Below are 22,226 nucleotides of genomic sequence, written 5' to 3'. Positions count from 1 at the left end.
CACCACAGCTCACAGCAACACTGGATCCTTAACCCTCTGAGCGAGGCCAGGGATCAAACCTGCAACCTTATGGTTCCGAGTTGGATTCGTTAACCACTTCGCCACAAAGGGGAACTCCTAGTTTTTTCTTTTTTGGCTGTACTTCCAACATGCAGAAATTTCCTGGCAGGGACTGAACCTGTCCCACAGCAGTGACAACACTGGATCTTAACTAGCTAAGCCACCAGGGAACTCCCCCCTGCTGTAGATTTCTGGCACAGCCTTAGAACTTGGGGGTGAACTGTGTGGCACGCAGGGGCTCAGAGGCCAAGGATCCCAACTTCCCTCCTCGGCCTTCAACTTCCAGACCTCTGTCCCCTGCACACCGGCCTGACTCTCTCGGCTTTTGCTTATGTCTGTTCTGTGCTGTGGGCCCAGACCTACCTCTTTCCACAAGTGACCACCGGACCCCTCATCACCTGCTAGTCCTCCCCGCACCCCAGTGCAGGACGCGCCATCCTGGCCACTGGCCACTGCCGAGAAGACAGGCCCCGGAGGCAAGCGAGTGCTGGGCTGGTCAGCAGCTGATGCTGCAGCTCAGGGCCTTCAGACCAAAGGGAACCAGAGTCTGGGCAGAGGCCTCAGGCCCATGGGTACCACGAATGCATTTCATCCTGCCCATCCTTGCCAGTGGGCCTCGTGCTGTAAGCTACAGAGTCAGGTCTAAGGCACATGCAACACAAGCAGCCTAGATTCAAGGACTCTACCTTGATCCTTGTGTTAAAAGAATGCCTTCACACACATAAGTTCTTTAAACTGAATTCACACCTGGGAATTAAGCCTCCACCACCAGAGAAACTTCAGAAATTTGTTTAGGCTCACAGAGCTAGAAAAGGCCAGAGCCAGAGTTCCACAGAAAGCGGTTTATTGCTTTTAGAACAAAATAAGATGCTCTCAGAATTTTTTTTTAGCAGAGAAAATACACTTTTAGAACTTCAGAACTTTTTTTTTTAAATGGCCTCATGGCATATGGAAGTTCCTGGGCCAGGGATGGAACCCATGCCTCCACACTGACCCAAGCCAATGTAGTTGGATTCGTACCCCACTGGGCCACAGCACGAGCTCCTAGAACTTTTCTGAAACACTATTTTTGTCAGCTGATAAAGTAGGCACTTCAGTATAGTAACGCTCCAGAGGTGAGTGTCTGGGCTGGATGGCACAGCTCACAGCAGTGTGGTCCCCAAGCTGTCCCACTGGAGCAGCCACCTGCTCAGAAGCGGGGCTTGCGCCTGCGGCCAGTGTATTGAGTGTCAGGTCGGACCTCCCTGGGCAAATAGCAGGGGCAGGAAGAACACAACAGTTTCAGAAAAAAGAACAAAGAGCCCCAGGACCCCGGAGGCAGGTGAGCCCTGGTGCCCCCCCACCTCCGGCCCGCACTCACTTGCCCTGCCGCCGCCGGCGCTCCTTCTTCTCCAGCACCCATTCTCGGCTCTTCCTCACCACTCCTCGCCTCGCCATCCTAAAAGGGACCCTGTGGGGGGGGGGGGGGTGCACAGCTATGAGCCAGTGGACCAAGCAGCCTGGCTGGCACCTCAGCTAATCTGGGCAGGGAGACGGGGGAGCTTCCCTCCCAATCCAGTGGCCTCCGATGCCCTTCCACAGCAGACTTCCCCATTCTGGACACCCTCTTCCTGGTGACACCTGCTGGAGCCAGAGCAGCTGTTTAATAGGAGGTGGAGGGCTAGCCTCACAGCCATCACTACAGTAGCCACCACCTTAGGCGTGCACACACTTGCCTGTGCTGCAGGCAGGGGGCCAAGCTACCTTTTGGGCAATCTGGGCCAGGATGAGCCTGGCAGCATCCCTGGAAAGCCAGAGGCCCTGTGCCCACTGTTGCCACTAAAGGCCTCCATCTGACTGTGCCTGATAGGACCCCACTGGGGTTCCCAGCAACTACAAATGTCTGAGGTAGGTAAACAAGGCTGCCCAGCTCGTGGCAGCCCCGACAATGGACCTCAAGGGCTGATCTTGGCCTTCAGTCCTGGCTGAGGAGAAAACACACCCTCCACAGCTCCATGGGAGAGGCCCTGAGAACAGGGGGCACCAGGGCCCTCAAACTGTATCCCCACCTGGCAGGTGGAACCAGTTTGCAGCGTAACTCGCACCATGGAGGCTGCCTGCCATTTGAGCAGCCGTGTCCTGAGCACCTGCACGCACGGCCCGTGGCTGCTCTACAGCGGGTATGAACCTGCCCTCGAAAAGTCCATGGCTGGGCCATGGCAGAGACCACCTGCACTGGACAAAACAAGTGCAGGGAGAGGCCAGGAGCTGCTCCGCAAGTGGTGGGGAAGGGCAGAGCGCCGGGTCTGGGAAGAACAAGACGGCCACAGAGATAAGCTGGTTATTCCGGCATGCGGAAGGTAGGGCGGCCTTCCAGACTCGAGGCAATGTGTGAAGATGAGGCCCTGGGAAGGAGTGAAGGGGAAGGTTACGGAGCAGAAGAGTCCTGTTGCCTGGACTCATGGGTGTGAGGAGGGGGAGGGTCTGTAGAAAGGACAGAGGGTGAGGTCCTGCTGGCAGCACAGGGAACTCCGTCCAGACACCTGTGATGGGACGTGACGGAAGAGGATGTGGACAGATGTAGGCCTGGGTCACTTTGCTGTACAGCAGCAAGTGCCAGAATGTGAATTGACTGTAACAAAACAGTTAAGAAAAAAAAGGAAATAAAAGACAAAGGGAGCGCGTCCAAGTGAGACTGAGGGTCCCCGGAGGGCTGAGGGATCCTCCAGCTCCCTCCCTGCCTGAGGACCAGGGGAGGCTGGACGGCACGACATGCCCTTTCTGCTGCTACTTCTCTGTTCTAACCTAATGTCAGATTCAAACACTCTCGGAAGCCCCTGGGCTGGGCTGTGAACACCAGCCAGGAGCCTCTCCTCCCTCCAAGAATCAGGGACCCTTTACAACAGAGGAAGGACACGACACGGCCTAGACTTCAGGGTCTTAGAGGCAGTAGTTCTGGAAAGAAAGGTAAGAGGGCCTACAATTAGGGGGCAGGAGGCAGCTGGAAGTGCAGGCCTAACCCCCGGGGGTCTCTAAGGAAGGACAGGCTGTGGGCAGCGGAGTGAACGGGGGCAAGACAGAGGCGTGGAAGGGACCATGGCAGAGTCATCAGGGGAGACCAAGGCAGCAGTGAGCACAGGGAGGGGCCGGACCGCAGGTACCCAGAGGGAAGTGGTCTCTGCCCTGCAAATGCCGGGGGTGGGAGGGGAACGCAGTCTTTGGAGGGGGCAGTTTACCAGGGGGAGGGCAGCACAGCTTAAGAAGTCATAGCTCAAGCAAAGCTGATGCCCAAAAAAATGGGGGGGGGGAATACGGCTAAATCAGATAAAGGTTTAAAATTTTTTTCTTAATTTACCTATTTATAGCAAGTGGACAAATGTGACCAGACGGCAGTGACAGCACCAGGAGAAGCCCGACTGGTTTTACAATAGACAAGGGCTTCCTCCCCAGCCACCATATCTGAGGACTTGAAGAGGAAGAGCCTGCAGGGGGACGAGGCCCATGCCAAGCACTGGGCAGGGTTCTGTACAAACAAGCCCCTGACTGCTCCACACAAGGCCCCAGCGGTGGCACAGCCCACCCATTTTTAAATAGATAGGAGATGGGTGCTCAGGTCCCACTACTTACCTAAGTTTACAGTTAGGACGTGTCGTCTGTAGACACCGGTGTGAGGACAAGAGGGCGCCTAAGCCGGACGGAGGGAGGGAGTTACACAACTTGCACTTCCCTGCGAAGCGGGGATGGGACCGCTGGCTGGGAGCAAGCGACGGGCACCGTGGTGCAGTTGCCTAGGAGACCCCAATCCCCACGGAGAAGGGGCTGAGGAGGCTGGGGGGGCGCGGAGGGCCAACGGCTCAGAGGGCACCAACCCGAGGCGGACACGAGGACCACATGCACAGTTTTCAGCACACCTGGGCCTTCCAGCCTCAGCCATTCGCTGCCCATCTTCCCTCTGAAATGTCTTCAGAGTCTGAAGACCTCTCACTGCCATCAACCAGAACTAAGAACGGACTTCCTTTGCTACCTTATAATCCAATAATTCCTTCAACAAACATGGAACATCTTTTGCTAACTAGACACTCTCCTAGTATCAGGGATATAAATGACAAGGCCCCATCAAGGTTGCATTCTGGTTGGGGACAGAAATAACACCAAGTAAACGAATATTTAGCGCAGTGAAAGGTGTTAGGGAAAATAAAGGGAAAGGGAACTCAACTGAGAAAGGGCAGGATGTGGTTGACATTCAAGCATCAGAGAAAGGAAGGCTCAGTCTTGCTGCACAGCAAGTCAGAACCCGAGTCAGAAGGAGGGAGACCAGCGAGGCAGCTCTGGGCTGCGCTGACGGAGGCCGGCGGGGAGAGCGGAGAGGGCCGGACCGACCGGGGAGCTGCAGGGAAGCCGGGAAGGGCTGAGAACGGAAAGCACAGAGGGAGGAAGTCTGGGGTGAAAAGCTTGGTGTTGCGGCCGTGGGGCGTCAGGTGTGGCTACTTAGGAGGAACCCAGAGCTGTGACTGAGACCGAGGACAGATCTGGAGCCGGGCCCCTCCAACTGAGGTCTCAGGCAGCACAGCGAAAATGGGTCCGTCCAGGCTGGGCTGGTGGCCAAAGAGAAGACGAGTTTCACAGGAATGGGGACAGTGATGGAGGCCAAGTGGGGAAGTCGGGGGAGCCATCAGCAGAGTTACGATCAAGACGGAGAAGGAAAAAAAAAGACCACGAAGTGTCCCTGGATGTGGCCAGACAGGCTGGCGGTGGCTTTGACGGGAGCAATTTGCGATGAGACAGAAGCCAGAGAAGAGGCAGAGAGGACGGCAGGGGAGGCCAGCATGAGGAGCTCTGTGACAAGGGGAGGCCGACAGAAAGGGGGGAGAGGCAGGCACAGTCCCAAAGGGCTCCCCGGCCACCTTGGGCCCCGAGAGACCTGGTGAAAGCCAGAGAAGAGTGGAGGAGTCCCACCGCTGCATCTCATGAACCCGTTACCTTTCAGCCGTGAACGTGGACTCCCTGGGCTCCTCTTCCTCGTTGTCCTCGGACAGGCCCTGCAGGACCCGAAGTGCTCTTAGATTGCCTTGGAGGTCTTGCAACCCACCTGCCCCACCCCAGAAGGCCTGGCACCCAGGCCAGAGCCCTTCCAACAGGTAGACAGCCCACCCCTCAAGAAGAGAACCCCAAAGACATGGGCCATGAACTCAGAGTCCCTCACCTTTGGTAGGAAGGCCGAAGGTCCAGAAAACAAACAGAGGTAGAACCTAAAACGAGAATGCAGAGTGAGGGCTAGACTCAGAAAGCCCCGCAGGGCAAAGCAGGTCCGCTGACCCCCCATAAACATGTGCAGGCACAGTGAGGCCTCGGGGCCTGGGGCCCTGTGACCCAACCCAGCACTGCTCTGGTCCACTCATCAGTGCCCCCCTTCTGCTGCAGCACTGGCGGCACCCCGGCCTGACCCCAGGAACTCACTTCTTGGCTTTGGCACTGTTGGGGTAGTCCACCACCACACCACCGGTGAAGCCGGCCTTGGTGGCCTGGGTGGTGATCAGCTCCAACTGGGGAGAAAACGGCGGGGGCGTTAGACAGGGCAGCAGGGGGAGCGGCAGCGTCACTACTAGGCCACCCGGGAACTCCCAGACCAGCTTCTTGAAGGGAGTGGAAGCTGGTCTGGGAGTTCCCCCGTGGCCTAGCAGTTAAGGATCCGCATTGTCACTGCCGTGGCTCAGGTTCAATCCCTGGCCCAGGAACTTGTGCATGCCACGGGAACAGCAAAAAGAAAAAAAAAAAAAAAGCAGCCAGTCTAGTCCCAGGATGGACTATGCCTGGGAAAATGGAAGGTCTTCTTTATCAAACTGTTCCCAATCCTGGGTCCCTGAAAGCCACGCAGAGAAGGTAGAGGCTAGACTGGCCACAGCAGACACGTCCCTCAGGGGACCCCAAAACAACCAATTCCACTAACATTCACTTTCTAGCCCAGGGACCCACTCTCCCCACTGGGATCTCAGGAAACAAACGGCCACCGACTGAGAGGCAGGCTCACGCACGTTATTAGCCAGGGACAGCTGCCACTTGTCTAGCGGCATCGCTGCCACCCTCCCCCACTGCTCCTGCACCTCAGTCCCCAGAACACACAACTGAGGTCCGCTCCCTACCCCCACTCCTTCCTCTGGTTATGACAATCAGCGACCTCAGAGAGTTTACCTGCTCTCTGACAGAAGACAAAATCCTACCCCACCCCGAGGGGTACCCCTCTTGCTTAAGAGGGGCGCTCCCTCCCTCCTTTCCACCCATCAGCCTAAGCTTGCTCTGTCACTTCCCAGCAGCAGGAGGGCAGGCAAGGGAGGAGCAGGACAGCTCCCCTCCTCCACCACTCCCTGCCCCCCTACCAGCCCAGGGGCTCACCTGCTCTGAGTTCTCGGGGTACAGCTGCAGGACAGCTCGGGCTCCACGGACCTGCAACAGAAATATGTGCAATGGTACAAGTACCCCCAAGGGGTCAGACACTCCTTTCCTTATTCACAGAATAACTGTTCGATTTTTCTTTCTTTCTTTTTTTTTTTTTTTTTTTTTTAAGTCTCTTCAGGGCCGCACCAGAAGCATATGGTTCCTAGGCTGGGGTCGAATCGGAGCTGCAGCTGAGGCCTACACCACAGCCACAGCCCTCATCTGAGCTGTGTCTGCCACCTACACCACAGCTCATGGCAACACCGGATCCCTAACCCACTGAGGGAGGCCAGGAGCTGAACATTCATCCTCATGGATGCTAGTCAGATTTGTTTCTGCTGAGCCACGACCAGAACCCCTGACAGAGTATTTATTGTGTTCCATTACATGTAAGGTACACTGCTCTCAGGGCTGGGGACACAGGTATGAACAAAAGAAATGACCCCTGAACTTCTAGAGCTCACTCACATTTTAGAGGCGGAGGCAGCTAACTGAAAGTTGATTAAGGGCCACACACAAAAAAATAACCTAGGACAAGAGATGGTGCATGACAAAAACTGAGTTTACTTTGGGTTCAAGAAAGGCCCCTCTCTGAGGGAGGCTTGAGCAGAGACCCGAAGGAATATAGCAGGAAGCTGGCTGTTTGTGTGTCTGAGGGAAGAGCACCTCAGCAGAGAGAAAACCAATCACGAAGGACCTTGGAACTTTGGGATTAACCCCAGGGTCTGGGCAGAAGAGAAACCACACAAATGCACAAGACCACCAGCCCTAAGCAAGCCAGGGGCGAGGTGAGGAGACTACGGAGACCAAGAAACACTGGGCTCCTTAAAAAGAAAAGTCAAAGAACTCAGGTTTAAGACTTAGAACCTCAAACTATCATCTAATTCTAGTAAATGACAAAAATCAACACCATTACTGCTAAAGACAAGATAAAGCTATTTTTTTTTTTTTTTTGCTTGTGAGTGCCGCACCTGCAGCACATGGAGATTCCAAGGCTAGGGGTCCAACTGAGGCTGTAGCCGCCAGCCTACACCACAGCTCACAGCCACGCAGGATCCTTAACCCACTGGGCAAGGCCAGGGATCAAACCCGCAACCTCATGGTTCCTAGGCGGATTGTTTCCTCTGAGCCACGATGGGAACTCCCAAGATAAAGCTAATTAAAGGCTCTCTCTGTGGTAAATACCCACCCTGCCCAGCACGGGAGCCTCCACAGTGCGGGGAGGGCAAGGTGGGAACTGGAGGATGTGAGCATTCTAGAAGGTGTCCCTTGTGTTGCCTGGATATGACGTCCCTGTCCTCTCTCTGTGAAGTCCATGCCCCCAAGCCAGCTTCTGATAAAAATTCAGCAGAGCCAGCACAGGAATCGTGATTGGTCGGCTTTGGACATCTGTCTTTGCCTTTCATGAGCGTGTCAGCCCCAAGCTTTCTGTTGAGACTGAAGACTTGGGCAAAAGTAACCGTAGTACAATCCTGCCATTCCAGGTGGTGCCGTCTGAATGGCCTTGCCACAGGACGCCTCCCCTTCATCAGGCTACCTATGGGCCAGGTGGGGCCGGGCAGGGCCAGGCAGGGCCAGGCTTCAGCTCCGACTCGCGGGACAGCCCATACTCACCAGAACAGCATAGAGAGAAGAAAAGAAGCAGTACAGGCGCTTGGCAGGAATGTCGGACTTCTTGTTGGCATTGCAGAGCCACTGCACGGCAGAAATGCTGTGAGAAGAAGGGACCCGGTCAGGAAAGGGACCGACAGGCATAGCACCTCAGTGTCTTCACCACTCACCCCGCACGTCCTCCGTCTGCAGGCCAAACCCTCCCACCCACAACTCTCTGCTGGCAGGTGCAGGTCGCTTTTCTAAAACCCGGTTCACACAGGGTCAACAGAAGCTGAGCACGAACTTCTGGCAGCCAGTCCGAGGAAACATTTATTTCCTCAGCCTTGTTTCTACCTGCACCTCGAGTTTCACATTCCTCAGCCCGTCAGGGTGCTCCACTGCTGCCCCTTCGTTCCTTGCCCCCTCCCTCCACGCAAGGGAAGCCATTCGCTCTCCTCCTAAGTCCTTTCAGCTGCACCTGCTAAGTGTCGCCGTAACAAGGAGGTTTAAAACCTCAGGCTGCTGGGGCGTCCTCCTTCCCGGCTTTCCCTCCTCAGTGCTGCGCACACACAGCCTCAGACCCCAGAGCCCGCTACTGTGCCCGACAGCCCCTCCCGGCTCTGAGTGGGCGCCCCCCCCCGCCCCCCGGTCAGCACTTGGCACCACCGCCACTGCTTCGACGACCTCACTTTTCTCTCCGTCTCCTCTTAAACAACCTTCTGACCACAAAGGCCTCATCTAGTCTCTGCCTGGCTCCCCATCAACGACTGAATAAAGCCCAAACTTCTCTGGATGGGGTCAAAAGCCTTCTAGGAACCAACCCCACAGAATCTCATCTTCCATGGAATCTCTCAGTCATCCCACCTCTAGCAGATCCCTTTCTGCACCCACTTCTGTGCCTTTGCTCAGAAACCCTCTCCTTGACCATCCAAATGCCTCCCGGCCTTCAAGGCCCAGCCCGGGCCCCTGCCACTCGAGGCCTTCCTGTGCTCTTCTCTTCCGAAGTCTGGTGGGTCTCATGACACCCTAGTGCCCACCTCCATGCTTCATGCTTAATAACCTGCTCCAGGGGTTCCCGTCGTGGCGCAGCGGAAATGAGTCTGACTAGTATCCATGAGGACGAGGGTTCGATCCCTGGCCTTGCTCAGTGGGTTCAGGACCCGGCGTTAAGTGAGCTGTGGTGTAGGTCGCAGACGCAGCTCAGATCCTGTGTTGCTGTGGCTGTGGTGTAGGCCGGGGGCTACAGCGCCAATTGGACCCCTAGCCTGGGAACCTCCATATGCCTCAGGTACGGCCCTAAAAAGAGAACAAACAAACAAACATATATATATATGTATGTATATGTATATATATGCATACACATATATCTCTTATGTTCCCGAACATCAGGGTTCAGTGTATTGTGGCAACACAAAGCCTGCATGGGGCCTTCCATAATGGCCCTCTTTCTGAGAGCAAAAAGAGGGAAAAAAACAAACAAACAAACAAACAAAAAAAACAATACCTGTTCCAGGTCTTATAGCACCTAATAAGCCACAGAGAGGCTTAAAAACCGAGACTGTTTTATTTCCACAAACTCCACAGCACTTAGAACAATTTCTTGCATATCACAAATGTTGGGAAAAAAAGCTTGCTATAACCACCTCCCCTCTTACAAACAAACTACAAGTGACTATTACTAAAACACACAAGACCATATTGCTGGCCTTGGGTTCTCTGTGGCTTAGAACATCTCACCTGCTCGTTACTGAAAAGCAATTACTATCTTTGCAATGTTCCCCCCCCCCCACTTCAATCTTGTTCCCAGGGGTAAGCTAATCCCTTACCCTAAAAGAAAATGTTCAAATCCAAATTTGTACTCCTCACCCAGATCCCTACTGTGTATCCCTACAGCTCATCTACGACTCCAGAAGGTCTTCCCCCAGGTAGCGAGGAAACTATTGACTTCCTCCCCTAGTCCCGACCACCACCCCGTCAACACTAAACCAAATACTAAACAAAACTTACCACAGAACAGAGAACAACTTCATGTTTCTGAACTTTTTTTTTTTAAATTTTTCGCTTTACCTGCAGCATACAGAGGTTCCCATGCTTAGGGATGAATCGGAGCTGCAGCTGCCCCGCCTATGCCACAGCCACAGCAATGCTGGATCTGAGCTGCGCCTGCAACCTACACCATGGCTCATGGCAACAGCGGATCCTTAACCCAGAGTGAGGCCACGGATTGAACCCGCAACCTCATGGATACTAGACGGGTTCTCAACTCGCTGAGCCACAAGGGGAACTCCTCTAAAGGTAATTTCAATGTTTTAGTATCTGTCATCAAAGTCCTATGTATACATTCAAAACCTGACCCTGAGACCACAGAAAGGACTCCTAAGGCTACTAAAAAGATTGAAGTGGTTGGGGCCACTCTCCACTCAAAGTTCTTTGCAGAAGAAGTGAACAGGAGGGCTGCTGGGACCCACAACACGGCTCCCAGAGGCGCAGAGGACCACCCTCCTCCCCCACAAAACAGAGAAATCTGTACTATGGTGCTTGAACCTGGCAGTGCAAGGTAATCCCAGGAGTAGTTTTTCTTGTTTTTTTTTTTTTTTTTTCCTGCACAAACCATTTCATGTATTCAAACATTCTGGGATTTTTTTTTTTTTTTTTTCCCCTAGAAGGAGCCAAATTTTTGGTAGGCTTTATCTTAGGACCAGGAGTGTTTACCCCACTCCCCAGTGCCTTCAAAATTTCATACAGAGTCAGGTGATGAAAGAGGGAAAAGAACTTGGAAGCAAACTTTTCTCACTCCTCTGTCATTTCTCATCTTTTCTCCCATTTTCCAGAGCCTAGGACCTTTAGACTGGTCTGACTTTATAGGAGTAGTGTTCTTTGTTTGTTTGTTTTTTTTAGGGCTGCACCCATGGCATATGGAGGTTCCCAGGCTGGGGATGAATTGGAGCTGTAGCTGCCGGTATACACAACAGCCACAGCAATGCAGGATCCGACCCAAGTCTGCGACCTACACCACAGCTCACGGTAATACCAGATCCTTAACCCACTGAGCAAGACCAGGGATTGAACCTGCGGCTTCATGGATACTAGTCAGGTTTGTTGACTGCTAAGCCATGATCGGAACTCCAGGAATAATTTTGAAATAAGAAAACACCTGTTATGGAGCCTTGTTCTGACCTTATAAATCAAAAAACCTGGGGGATATAAAGCCTTCTGTGTGACTCTGCTGCACAGCCAGGTTTGGGAAGCACTGGCCTGCAGGACTAAAAGCAGCACGTGAAGTCTCTTACCTGATACAACCATCAAAGGAGCCTGGTTTGAAGGGGATGCCCTGACCCATGTCCCCAAGAAGCAGGTCTCCTGAAGTGTCTCGGTCCAAGGCCGCGTCTGCATTGGAGAAAAGCAGGTGAGGGAATGAGACGACATGGATCAGTGCTGCACACCTGTGGAGGGTAGGGTGCCCAGCCCATGCTCGACAGGACACACTTACCCAGCATGGCAGGGCTGATGTCAATGCCCACCCAGTAGTGCCCCTCATCCGAAAGGTAATCTCCACTCAGTCCAGAACCGCAGCTAGAAGACACACACAAGCAAACCGTGACTCAACAGCGTGAGCAGCAAAGACACCCCACCACCTGGACTATCTGAACGGGACCCAGGATCTCACCCAATATCCAGCAGGTAACAGGGCTGATCCTCAGGGAGATGAAGGAGCTCCAAGGCTCGCCCAGCCATCTTGGTTTGGACATCAATCATCCGTGAACTAGAAAGGCAGAAACACAAGCAAATGGTAGAGTTCTGGGCTCAACCCTTACCCAGACCAAGAAAAGCCAAAGAAAGAGAAAAAGCAAGAACACTCTGAGGTATCCTTTCCCAGTCAACAAATTCAACCACAACCATTTCAAAGTGACCCCAGGGAGCTCCTGTTGTGGCTCAGTCAGTTAAGAACCCGACAGTGTCTATGAGGATGCAGGTTTGATCCCTGGCCTCACTCAGTCGATTAAGGATCCAGTGTTGCTGTGAGCTGTGGTCTAGGTCGCAGATGTGGCTCGGATCCACAGTTGATGTGGCCATGGCTGTTTTGTAGGCCAGCAACTGCAGCTCCAATTCAACCCCTAGCCTGGGAATTTCCATATGTAGCAGGTGCTGCTGTAAAAAGGGGGGAAAAAAACTAAAAAGTGACCCCAAAAGTCCATGGGATACATGCTATTTTGTTGTGACACAAATCAAGACTGTACCAGCAGCAAAGCTAATGTGAAGGGAATAACTCATTTACCTATTGACCAATCAGTGGGTATTTGACTTTATATTACTTAAGGCTTTGATACTGTATTACTTAACAATCTGTCTTCTAGTAGACTTTATCCACCATAGTTACTCTCACATACAAGGGTCAACAAGGCACGACAAATAATCTATATCAGGAGTTTCTGTCATGGCTCAGCGGAAACGAATCTGACTAGCATCCATGAAGACGAAGGTTCAATTCCTGGCCTTGCTCAGTGGGTTAAGTAAGCGTTGCCGTGATCCATGGTGTAAGTCACAGACATGGTTCGGATCTGATGTGGCTGTGGCTGTGGTGTGAGACGGCAGCTACAGTTCCTATTTGACCCCTAGCCTGGGACCCTCCATATGTCGTGGTTGCGGCCCTAAAAAGACTAAAAAAAAAAAAAAAAAAAAAAGTCTATAGCAGTGCTATCAATAAGAAATATAATGCAAGCCACACAAGACTTTCTAGAGGCTACAGTTAAAAAGAAATCATATACATAAAATTAACTGTAATAATACTTAACCTGACATACTTTATATCTTACTTAACCTAGTATGCTCAAAGCATCATTTCATTCATAACATAAAAAATGATCAATAAAATGTTTTACATTTTCCTCACACTAAGCATATCAGATGAATTGTTTCAAGAGGAGACTGACAGCTAGCCACTGGTTACCACGTGGAACATTAGAGATCTAGAGTGTACCTGGCTTCCCCAAGATCCAGGGAAAGAATCAAACATAAGTTTTCAAAATGCCTAAGACAGTACTCTGCAATTGGAAAAATGTTTGTATTTGCTACATAACGACGACTGGCTAGATTTTTTGCTGACTCTGTCTTGGCCTCGAACAAAAAAGAGAAAAAAACAAGTATCTGCAAAACTTTCCAGAGTACTGTATGGTTTAGAATAGGTTTGGTAGTCTCTGCTCTAGCTCTCACCTGTGAAATGACTTGGCAATTACACAAAAAACTAACCTCTGTGAAATTGACACTATACTAGTAGCTGTCCTGAGAAATACTAAGATGATGTAAGCACTCTATGAATATTATTTCCTTCCCTCAAACAGTACTGACCCCATACACGCTTCCACTGCCTCCTACCTATTTTACCACGTGCTTAAAATAAGCTGTCATTTTAGAAAAAAGTAGATATGATCCTTCTCATTCTGATGCTAAGATTACTAAGATGCAGAGAGTTTAGATTTTAGTAACCTTAAAGTTTACTTAAAAGTGGACTTTGCCAGTGTCATAAATGGGATGAAACAGATCCCTTCCTTCCCGCACCCCCAAATTCCGATTGCTTTCCAAGAACTGTCCGCCATCAGGGCAACTTGCCGGTTCCCGACCCCCGACGCCCCGCAAACATCCAGGCTCCCCTTACTTGCGCACGTATTTCCGGGCTTCATTTTTGTCGTAAAACTGCAGGAACGAGAAAGAAAAAACGGGAGTCGGAGGAGGAATCAAGTTGCCGAGGCCCTAGGATAGGAGGAGAGGGTACCCGCGGGCCACAGGCCTCACCAGCTCCGGAGGCCCGCTGTGCTCCGGTCTCCGCCCGCGGGACGCCATACCCACGCCTCAGCAGCAGGACTGCAACAACCAGTTCCCGGAGCCTGGCTTTTATGTCATCGGCCCGGCGCCTGGCTCGTAATACGCATGCTCCGCCCCTCTGCCCGCCTTCTCTTTTACTCGAATGGCTACAGGGCTGACGTGCTGCTAAAAACGCACGCCTCCCATTGGCCAGTTTATTTTGCACCGCCCGCCTGATTCATTCAAGATGGCAGCCCAGCGCGATCTGAGGAGGTCGCGGTTGCTTCTGTGGAGGTTGTGGCAGGCTCGAGGGGTTCCACAAAACCCGGGACTCGGCCTGAGCCTAAAAACTAGAACTTATTCCCAGAGCGACGGCCCGTACTCGCGTACGGCGCTCTATGAGCTGCTCGGCGTCCCTTCCACGGCCACGCAGGCGCAGATCAAGGCGGCCTACTACCGGCAGAGCTTCCTCTACCACCCGGACCGCAACTCCGGGAGTGCTGAGGCCGCCGAGCGCTTCACGCGCATCTCTCAGGCGTACGTGGTGCTGAGCAGTGCTACCCTGCGTCGCAAATATGACCGAGGTCTGCTCAGCGACGAGGACTTGCGCGGCCCCGGCGTCCGGCCCTCCAAGAAGCCCACCGCTGACCCCGACTCGCCCCGCACCCCACCGCCTGCTTCTCGGGCCCACGGCCGTGGTCAGGCCTCAGCGGGCGCCAGCAACACCATGTTCAACTTTGACGCCTTCTACCGGGCGCACTACGGCGAGCAGCTGGAGCGCGAGCGGCGCCTTAGGGCCCGGAGGGAGGCCCTTCGCAAGCAGCAGGAGGACCGCGCCAATAAGGGCTTACGCTGGGATGAGATCCGAGACTCGGCTTTTTTCTTGTTTCTGCTCACAGTCTTCATCATCATGAGTTTTCGTTTTTAATTGGAGAGTGGAGGGAAGGGGAGCAGCCCCCAGCCAGCACCCCCAACCCCCCAAGAAAATGGCTGTGCGTGTCATCTTGAACTCATTGCCCTCCATTGTCTACCTCTCCTGGGGTCCGAAGAATTGCTCTCCCCCCTCTTCGTCCCCACCCGTCCAGTTTAACCACTGATCTTCACATCCCTATCCCTCTGGTCCAGATAAGGAGGCTTGTTGCTGCCCAAGAAAGAGGCCTCCAATGAAGAGTCCCGAAAGTCCGAGAGCGAGAGGTTTCCTGGAGGCCCTGGGCGGCCTGCTGCCAGATGTTGTCAACTTCTGGAATACTTGCTCTAGCTTTCTTGTAAAGCTCTGAGCAAGACTCGCCTGCTCCTACCCCACGTTTGTAGCGTGGGGCGTCTCTGTAACCTTGAAACGTGCAATGTGACCAATCATGGCTGCCAAAAGAAAAATTCTGGGGTTGTACGAAACTTGTCTTTCTGTGAGTTCCCCAAGCCGCAGGTGAGACCTGATGTAGGGTAAGGGTGTGATCTAAGATCGTGGGAACCCATTGCCATTGTTGTGTGGTTAGCCCCAGACCCTACTCCCCCTTCTGTTGGTGGCGTGTGGGAGTGGGAAGACAGGATCAACAAGGATAAGGAATGAGCCTTCCTGTGCCCATGCTTATCTGATGTATGACCTTGGCTAGGTACTCCGGGCATAATGGCAGAGGATCAAATCACTTGCTTGGTTGGGGTCTGTCACGTGTGATTATCCCATGTCCTAAGGGGCTCAGTGATTAAAATAGGATGCTAGTAGATTCCGGATTATCCTTGGGACAGTGTGCCTGGCATTGGTCTTCCCTTGACCGGCCAGCCCCACTGTTAACTGTGCAGCTCATCCCTTCCCAGAAATAGAGCAACAAACAAATGGGAGTTTGAGTCGCCTGGACGTGGCCCAGCCTCATGTTTCACTTGTGGTGCTTATCGCAGACTCTGCAAACCAAGTCCTTGAAAGATGGCTACTTGAAGCGGTGGGAATTGGGGGAGTGGAAAGAAGGGAGAACTCTTGAGCTACAGGAGGTACATGGTAGAGACTCGCTTCCCCGTTCAGAGCTGGTTGAGGCTTTTGTTTCCCCTCTATTGCTAATTGGTGCTAAGCACTGGGTCATCACTTGGCTAGAGCTTGGTGATCCAGCTCTCTGAAGCACGCACGTGGGGTGTGGATTAACTGTGAGATGGTAGGGACTCGAGTGTGTGTGCATGGTGGAGTGGAAAGCTGTGGGATGGGAAACTTTTGCAGGAGATCTACCGCAAGGCTGAGGCCTATGTCTGGGTTCTAAACAAAGCTGGAGGTGCTTTGCTATGTTAACACCAATCCCTGCACTCAGTCTTTTGTGTGAAATCCTTGTATAAATTGGGATAAACTCATAGCTAGTTCGACTTGGTCTTTTGGAAGGCATTCAGTTTTCTCGAGCCTTGGAGGTTGGGGGCAAGCTCTTGGTCATGGCTTTGCAATGACCTTATGATTCAGTAAAGATTTAAGCTGACTGTGGTTCAGACATGCTGGGCTCAGTTGAGCCTTGGTTTGGGGGGAAGGGCACGTGTACTTTAAAAAAGGAACATTTAATGTTATTATGTTTCATATTTGGAAAACAAGAGGGAACATCTGGGGAGTACCTGTCCTGGCCCAGCAGGTTAAGAACCTGACTAGTATCCATGAGGATGCAGGATTGATCCCTGCCTTGCTCATTGGGCTAAGCATCCAGCGTTGCTGTGGCAAAGGTCACAGATGCAGCTCAGATCCCTTGTTGCTGAGGCTGTGGCATAGGCGGGCAGCTGCCACTCCGATTCATTCAACCCCTCACCTGGGAACCTCTATATACTACATTTGTGGCCCTAAAAAGAAAAAAGAAAAAAAAGGGGGGGGGGAGTCTTATTTTTCAAAACACAAACTACAGAAAGTGAGGCTAGTGATTCTCAAGGAGTCGGGGCGTAACAGAGTGTCCTTGGGACAAGATTCCATCAAAGTTTCTATCAAATGGGGTTAGGGTTCTTTTTGGGTTTTGTTTGTAAGAGCATTAATGGTCTGTGATAACTGAGGCCTTTCTAATGGGCTCTTTGACATGGACCTCTCAAGTTTGTTTCCTGTCAGTGACGATTACAGCCAAGAACATCTCCTGGGGCCCCAGAACATGGAGGTAGAAAATTCTAAAAAGCTTAGGTCTGTGGGATCCATACTCGGTAAAACCTCTGGAACATTCCATGAAACTCCACACAAGGTAGTCAAAATTTATTAACCATCCAGCTCTAAGCCTCTCATAAGGCCTAGAACTAGGCCCAGTCTACTCTTTGTAGTGCCGTCCTGCCTGCCTCTGGTTCTTCAGGCCAGCTAAACTCAGAGAGCCCACTCCCTGGCCTCCCTGAACCTGGGTCTGGGCTCTTCATGGAAGGGGAGACGTGGGAGGCTTCTCAAAGGGTCCCCCTGCACCTGGTTCCTGTCATATCATTTCTCCCTCCCTCCCCCGCAATTGTCCCTTCTCAGCTTCTTACCTGCCCTGGGAAGACAAGGCTGAACCAGGCCATAGACATTGGCCCCTACCTTCTAGGGGCTGCTCCCCGGTTCCTGATAGACGAGGAAGGCTGAGACATGGTCGACTTCGGCCCTTTCTCCTTTGGTCACAAAGTCAGAAGTTTGGACCTAGGAAGGGAGACTGGGGCGAGAGGGGCCCAGCCCGCTGCAGGCTGTGCTCAGTGGGAGGGAGGGGGTGGCCAAGGTACGAGGCTGAGCGAGGAGCGCACACGGGTCCTAAGCGGGGGGGATGCAGACGAGAGAGAATCAAAGGTGTCCGTGGCTAGGTGAGTGTGATATTGTCTTTGGGTGTGATCAGGACTTGATTTTATTCCTCCTGAGCCAAACTGCTCTTCCCGCTGCTGTCCTTATTTATTGCTGGCTGAGGAGATCTTTACACATCCCAGCGCTGAGGTAATAAGATTTCTTGCTTCCTTTTAAGGTTCTGGCATGTCATTCACTGGGTGCACCTTGACCTCTCTAATGGTCCCAGCATGAGCCAGGAGGAATAACAGCCTGCCTTAGGCCAGCGAGTCGTCAGTCACTATTGAATGTATATATATAGGAGTTCCCGTTGTGGCTCAGTGGTTAATGAATCCAACTAGGAACCATGAGGTTGCGGGTTTGATCCCTGTCCTTGCTCAGTGGGTTAAGGATCCGGCGTTGCTGTGAGCTGTGATGTAGGTTGCAGACGCAGCTTGGATCCTGCGTTGCTGCGGCTGTGGCGTAGGTCGGTGGCTATGGCTCCAACTCAACCCCTAGCCTGGGAATCTCCATATGCCTCGGGAGCGGTCCTAGAAAAGGAAAAAAGACAAAAAAAAAAAAAAGAAAAAAAATATATATAAACACACATGTATATATCTCCATCCCTTATAGCCATAGCCTGAAGCGGAGACACGAGGGTGGAGCCCAAGTGAGTGGCTACCACACCCACTTTTGGGAAAATGGCCTTGTCTTGTCTGGGGCCTTTGGGCCTCCTGGAAGTTCACCAGATCCCATGAAGAGTGGCCAAGAGAAGGGACAGCTGGTAAGTGGCAGTGTTATTTCTGTCCACTTTGGAATTCAGCACAGCACTAGAAGAATAGGCTCTCTCCTGGTCTTTGCCCCCTCAGTTCCTCAGCCCTGTGATGAGGTCACTCACTGCCTCCTGCCTCTGAGCAGGATTGTAGAAGGCCCGCCTTGCCTGCCCTCAGTGGCTTGGCTCTCAGGCCAGGCTGGGAGCCCCAGCAGCCACGGGATTTGTGCAGAGCAGCTGAGGGTCCCTCCGAGGGTGCGGTAGGATGAGAGCAGACCTGAGTCTGGACCTTGTGAACTTGCAAATGCTGGAGTTGCTCAGTGCTCTCATTCCCCCGTAGCCGGAGCGGATGGCTCATCTTCACCATCATTGAGGTCATCACTGACGTCATTGTGTCACAACAGATCTATCCATCTCGCCACTGTCTCTTAAAGCTGTCCAAACCTGGGGCCCCATGGCTAGTCTTGAGGTGGGTTGGCCCTCCCATCCTGCCTTTGTCCCATCAGCATTCACACCCTTGGTCCTGGGACAGGACTGTCGCTGGACAAAAGGCCTGTTTCAGGAAGAGCAAGAACTGACTGAGATTCAGAGATTGATGGTTCACGGCTGGCCAGCCTTCAGCTTTTGGTTGTGGCTGACACAGTGTTATAAAATAATTTTAGGAGTTCCCTGGTGGCTCAGTAGGTTAAGGATCTGGTGTTGTCACTGGCGTGGCTCAGATTTGATCCCTGGCCTAGGAACTTCTGCATTCTGTGGGCACAGCCATGAATTCAACAGACAAATAACTTAAGCCAACATTCAGAGCTTGAGAGACTTTGCAAAAAATTCTAATTTCTGACTTCTCTCAAAAAATGAGGTGTGCCACCGTTGAGCTCCCTTCCGTACTTGCATGACCTCTGGGAAGAAGCTGTAACGTCTGCCTTTTAGATCTGTCCTTGCTCCCCCGTTGGCTGTACTCCTGACAGCAGAGGGGAAAACAAACAAACAAAGGGATCACGCATTTGCAGGGAAATGAGACACAGTGTATTCCTCTGTGGAGATGCAGCTGCTTTGCACTGTGACCTTCCTGGCCCCTACAGGTGTTTGAGTTTGCACATCCCGAGGTCATTTCCCAGGTTGTTTTAAGAGCTCACACTTAATGCGGGAAGGCAGAATGTAAATCTTATTTTCATTGTGGGACAAGAAGAATCTTTTGAGAAGTCTAAAGCAGTGGCAAGTTCCCAAAGTCAGAGGTACTTTAATAAAATAACACCAATTCCTGCGCTCAATCTTTTGTGTAAAATCCCTGTATAAATTGGGATAAACCCACAGCTAGTCCAGCTTGGTCTCTTGGAAAGCACTGGATTTTCTCCAGCCTTGGAAGCCAGGGACAAGTTCTTAGCCATGGCTTTGCAGTGACCAAACAATTCAGTGGTAGAGATTTGATCTCACTCTGGTTTAGGCCTGCTTAGCAGCAGCAGTGCAGCAGCAACAACAACAACAACAACAAAGTACATTTAATGTTATTATGTTTCATATTTGGAAAACAAGGGGGGAAGCCTAGGAAAATACACAGAAGCTAGTGATTTCCAAACAAGGAGGTGCACATAACAGACTATCTTGAGGGGCAGGAATGCTTTGTTTTTATCAAGGGGTGGGAGTTTTGTTATTTGGATAATTTTTGAGTTTTGTTTTGTTTTGTTTTGTTTTGGAGTTGCCATTTTTCCAAGGTGATTTTATTTCTCTTGTCTTCCAAACCATGGTAAACATCTCTACTTCTTTCAGGCTCTTTGTGATTCTATTTTGTTTGTTGCACTTATTGTTCACTCTGCTTTTAATTTTTAAAATAATTTTCATTTTTTCCATCATAGCTGGTTTACAATGTTCTGTCAGTTTTCTTTTCTTTTTTCTTTTTTTTTTTTTTTTTTGTCTTTTTGCTATTTCTTTGGGCCGCTCCCGCGGCATATGGAGGTCCCAGGCTAGGGGTCTAATCAGAGCTGTAGCCGTCGGCCTATGCCAGAGCCACAACCACGCAGGATCCGAGCCAAGTCTGAAACCTACACCACAGCTCATAGCAACGCCGGATCGTTAACCCACTGAGCAAGGGCAGAGACCGAACCCGCAACCTCATGGTTCCTAGTCGGATTCATTAACCACTGCGCCACAACGGGAACTCCTCAGTTTTCTACTGTACAGCAAGGTGACCCAGTCACACATACATATATACATTCTTTTACTCACATTATCATGCTCCATCATAAGCGACTTTTGGTTTTGTTTTGTAAAAGCACTGGTGGCCTATTACAGGTAGTAGCTTTCTCTTAGGCTTTTTTTTTTTTTTCTTGTTGCACCTGTGGCATATGGAGATTCCCAGGCTAGGGGTCGAATTGGAGCCATAGATAGCTGCCAGCCTGCGCCACAGCCACAGCAACAAGGGATCCGAGCCAAGTCTGCGACCTACACCACATCTCACAGCAACGCCGGATCCTTAACCCACTGAGCGAGGCCAGGAATCAAACCCTCACCTCATGGTTACTAGTCAGATTTGTTTCCACTGTGCCACAAGGGGAACTCCCCTCATGGGCCTCTTGATGTAGACTCTAGAGTTTATTCTCTGTCAAGAGGGTGACAGCCAGGAACATTTCTGGGGGCCCCAGAACCTGGCAAATAAAGTTCTAGAAGTGATCAGGCAGGAGAGAAAGACTGGACTGCCTGGAACTTCTCAGGATATCCTGAATACCGTCAAGCAGGGGGTTAAGAAAGTTTATTAACCATCCAACTCTGGGCCTTTCCCATGGCCCAGATCTAGACCTGCTCTGCCCCAGTGGTACCTGTACTCACCTGCCTCAGGTCTCTGGTCCTTTTCATGCTGGAGCAATCTAAAGCTGAGTCAACTCTCTGAGGAAGAGGAGGGTGGGGAAGACCTGTTGAAGGACTCCCTCTGGTTCCCATGGTAACACTCTCTGCCTCTCCCAGTCCCACCCTTGTCTGGGTGATTCCTCCTTCTTACCTGCCCTGGGGAGGGGAGGCTGAACCAGACTGCGGACATCAGCCTCTGCCTTGCAGCAGCCGCTCCCCAAATCACAGTAGTGGAGAGAGGCTCAGACATGCCCCTCCTTAGCCCTTCTTTTTGGTTACACGCAAATAACTCCCTAGAAGTATTAACCGGGAGTGGGAGGCCAGGGGAAGAGGGGCTCAGCTTGCCCCAGGCTGGGCTGAGAATGCAGGAGGTCTTCGGAGCTGTTCGGCCTTCTGTCACCTCAGGCAGGCACCCTGTGTCATCTCCGGGGTCCCTTGCCTCCAGCAGTTCCATGCTAGCAGTAAGGCCAGTAGGGGTCGGAGGCACAGGTGCACACTGTCAGTGCTTCACCCTTGTCAGCATGAAATTGACGGGACTTCAGGGGCTGTCAAAGTTCCAAGAGGCCAGTCCCTCTAACTACTGCCTGCATTTCTGAAGATCCCATCAAGCGGTCACGAAGTGGCTGCTCGTACATCTTTAGGGATGGGGACCACCTACCTCCAGTAGCAGCTGTGACTTGAGAGCCTCATATGGAGCCCAAATGTGGCTCCCTGTGGTTTCCACCCATTGGTCTTGACCCTGACCCCTGGCTCTGTGTGAAGCAGTCCTTTAGACCAAAGGCTAAACATTACACACAGCTGTCTCAAAGGGACCCCTCAACTGTTCCTCATGGGACTTAGTCCCAGTCCTTTCTCATCCTTATTACTCCAAAAGTGCTGTTCCGCAGTCCCTCTCAGAATTTAAAACTTCAGTAAAGAGTAGGGCCACCCAGCACTTCCCTCTTTCTAGATGGTTAGATCCCTGTTAACACGGACCAACCAAGATGACGTTAGCTTCTACAGCACTCTGACTGTCCGCTCTTATTTGCAGGACCTTCC

The 22,226-nt window shown here is 51.9% G+C and overlaps 2 protein-coding genes and 2 non-coding genes across 6 annotated transcripts; 1 reads left to right on the top strand and 3 right to left on the bottom strand.

The window, feature by feature from the left end:
* Positions 1 to 887: 887 nt before the first annotated feature.
* On the bottom strand, positions 888 to 13,985 carry BUD23 (BUD23 rRNA methyltransferase and ribosome maturation factor). Of its 3 annotated transcripts, XR_014840258.1 has the most exons (13): positions 13,855 to 13,985; positions 13,718 to 13,755; positions 11,732 to 11,827; positions 11,555 to 11,637; positions 11,355 to 11,451; positions 8,086 to 8,182; positions 6,430 to 6,480; positions 5,497 to 5,582; positions 5,243 to 5,288; positions 5,020 to 5,078; positions 3,667 to 3,724; positions 1,421 to 1,510; positions 888 to 1,304 (listed from the first exon to the last, which is right to left on the bottom strand). XR_014840258.1 is itself a non-coding variant. In XM_003124410.5 (12 exons), exons 1-12 carry the CDS (start codon positions 13,900 to 13,902, stop codon positions 1,250 to 1,252), a joined length of 846 nt encoding a protein of 281 aa, XP_003124458.3. In that variant the 5' UTR covers positions 13,903 to 13,985; the 3' UTR covers positions 888 to 1,249. The 3 variants fall into 3 exon arrangements, 2 of the variants coding, with proteins under 2 accessions (XP_003124458.3, XP_084872961.1); XM_003124410.5 differs by lacking the exon at positions 3,667 to 3,724; XM_085016835.1 differs by lacking the exons at positions 888 to 1,304; positions 1,421 to 1,510 and adding an exon at positions 2,109 to 2,444.
* LOC146404389 (small Cajal body-specific RNA 20) lies at positions 1,937 to 2,066 on the bottom strand. Its single transcript, XR_014842653.1, has one exon.
* On the bottom strand, positions 5,650 to 5,709 carry MIR7137 (microRNA mir-7137). Its single transcript, NR_128453.1, has one exon. It is a non-coding gene; the product is annotated as a microRNA mir-7137 (primary transcript).
* A 113-nt stretch (positions 13,986 to 14,098) lies between the features above and the next one.
* Positions 14,099 to 20,115, top strand: DNAJC30 (DnaJ heat shock protein family (Hsp40) member C30). Its single transcript, XM_021086331.2, has 2 exons — positions 14,099 to 15,286; positions 18,212 to 20,115. The coding sequence occupies exon 1, from the start codon at positions 14,111 to 14,113 to the stop codon at positions 14,789 to 14,791; it is 681 nt and encodes a 226-aa protein (XP_020941990.1). The 5' UTR covers positions 14,099 to 14,110; the 3' UTR covers positions 14,792 to 15,286; positions 18,212 to 20,115.
* Positions 20,116 to 22,226: the final 2,111 nt, after the last annotated feature.

The sequence above is a fragment of the Sus scrofa genome, chromosome 3 (genome assembly GCF_054392235.1).
Source record: "Sus scrofa isolate SSC_HxYL_T2T_F1_AM1 chromosome 3, Sscrofa_HxYL_maternal_Yorkshire_Landrace_v2.0, whole genome shotgun sequence".
In the NCBI taxonomy this organism is placed as follows: domain Eukaryota; kingdom Metazoa; phylum Chordata; class Mammalia; order Artiodactyla; family Suidae; genus Sus; species Sus scrofa.
Note: the sequence above shows the minus strand (reverse complement) of the source record. Positions and strands in the feature narration are given on the sequence as shown.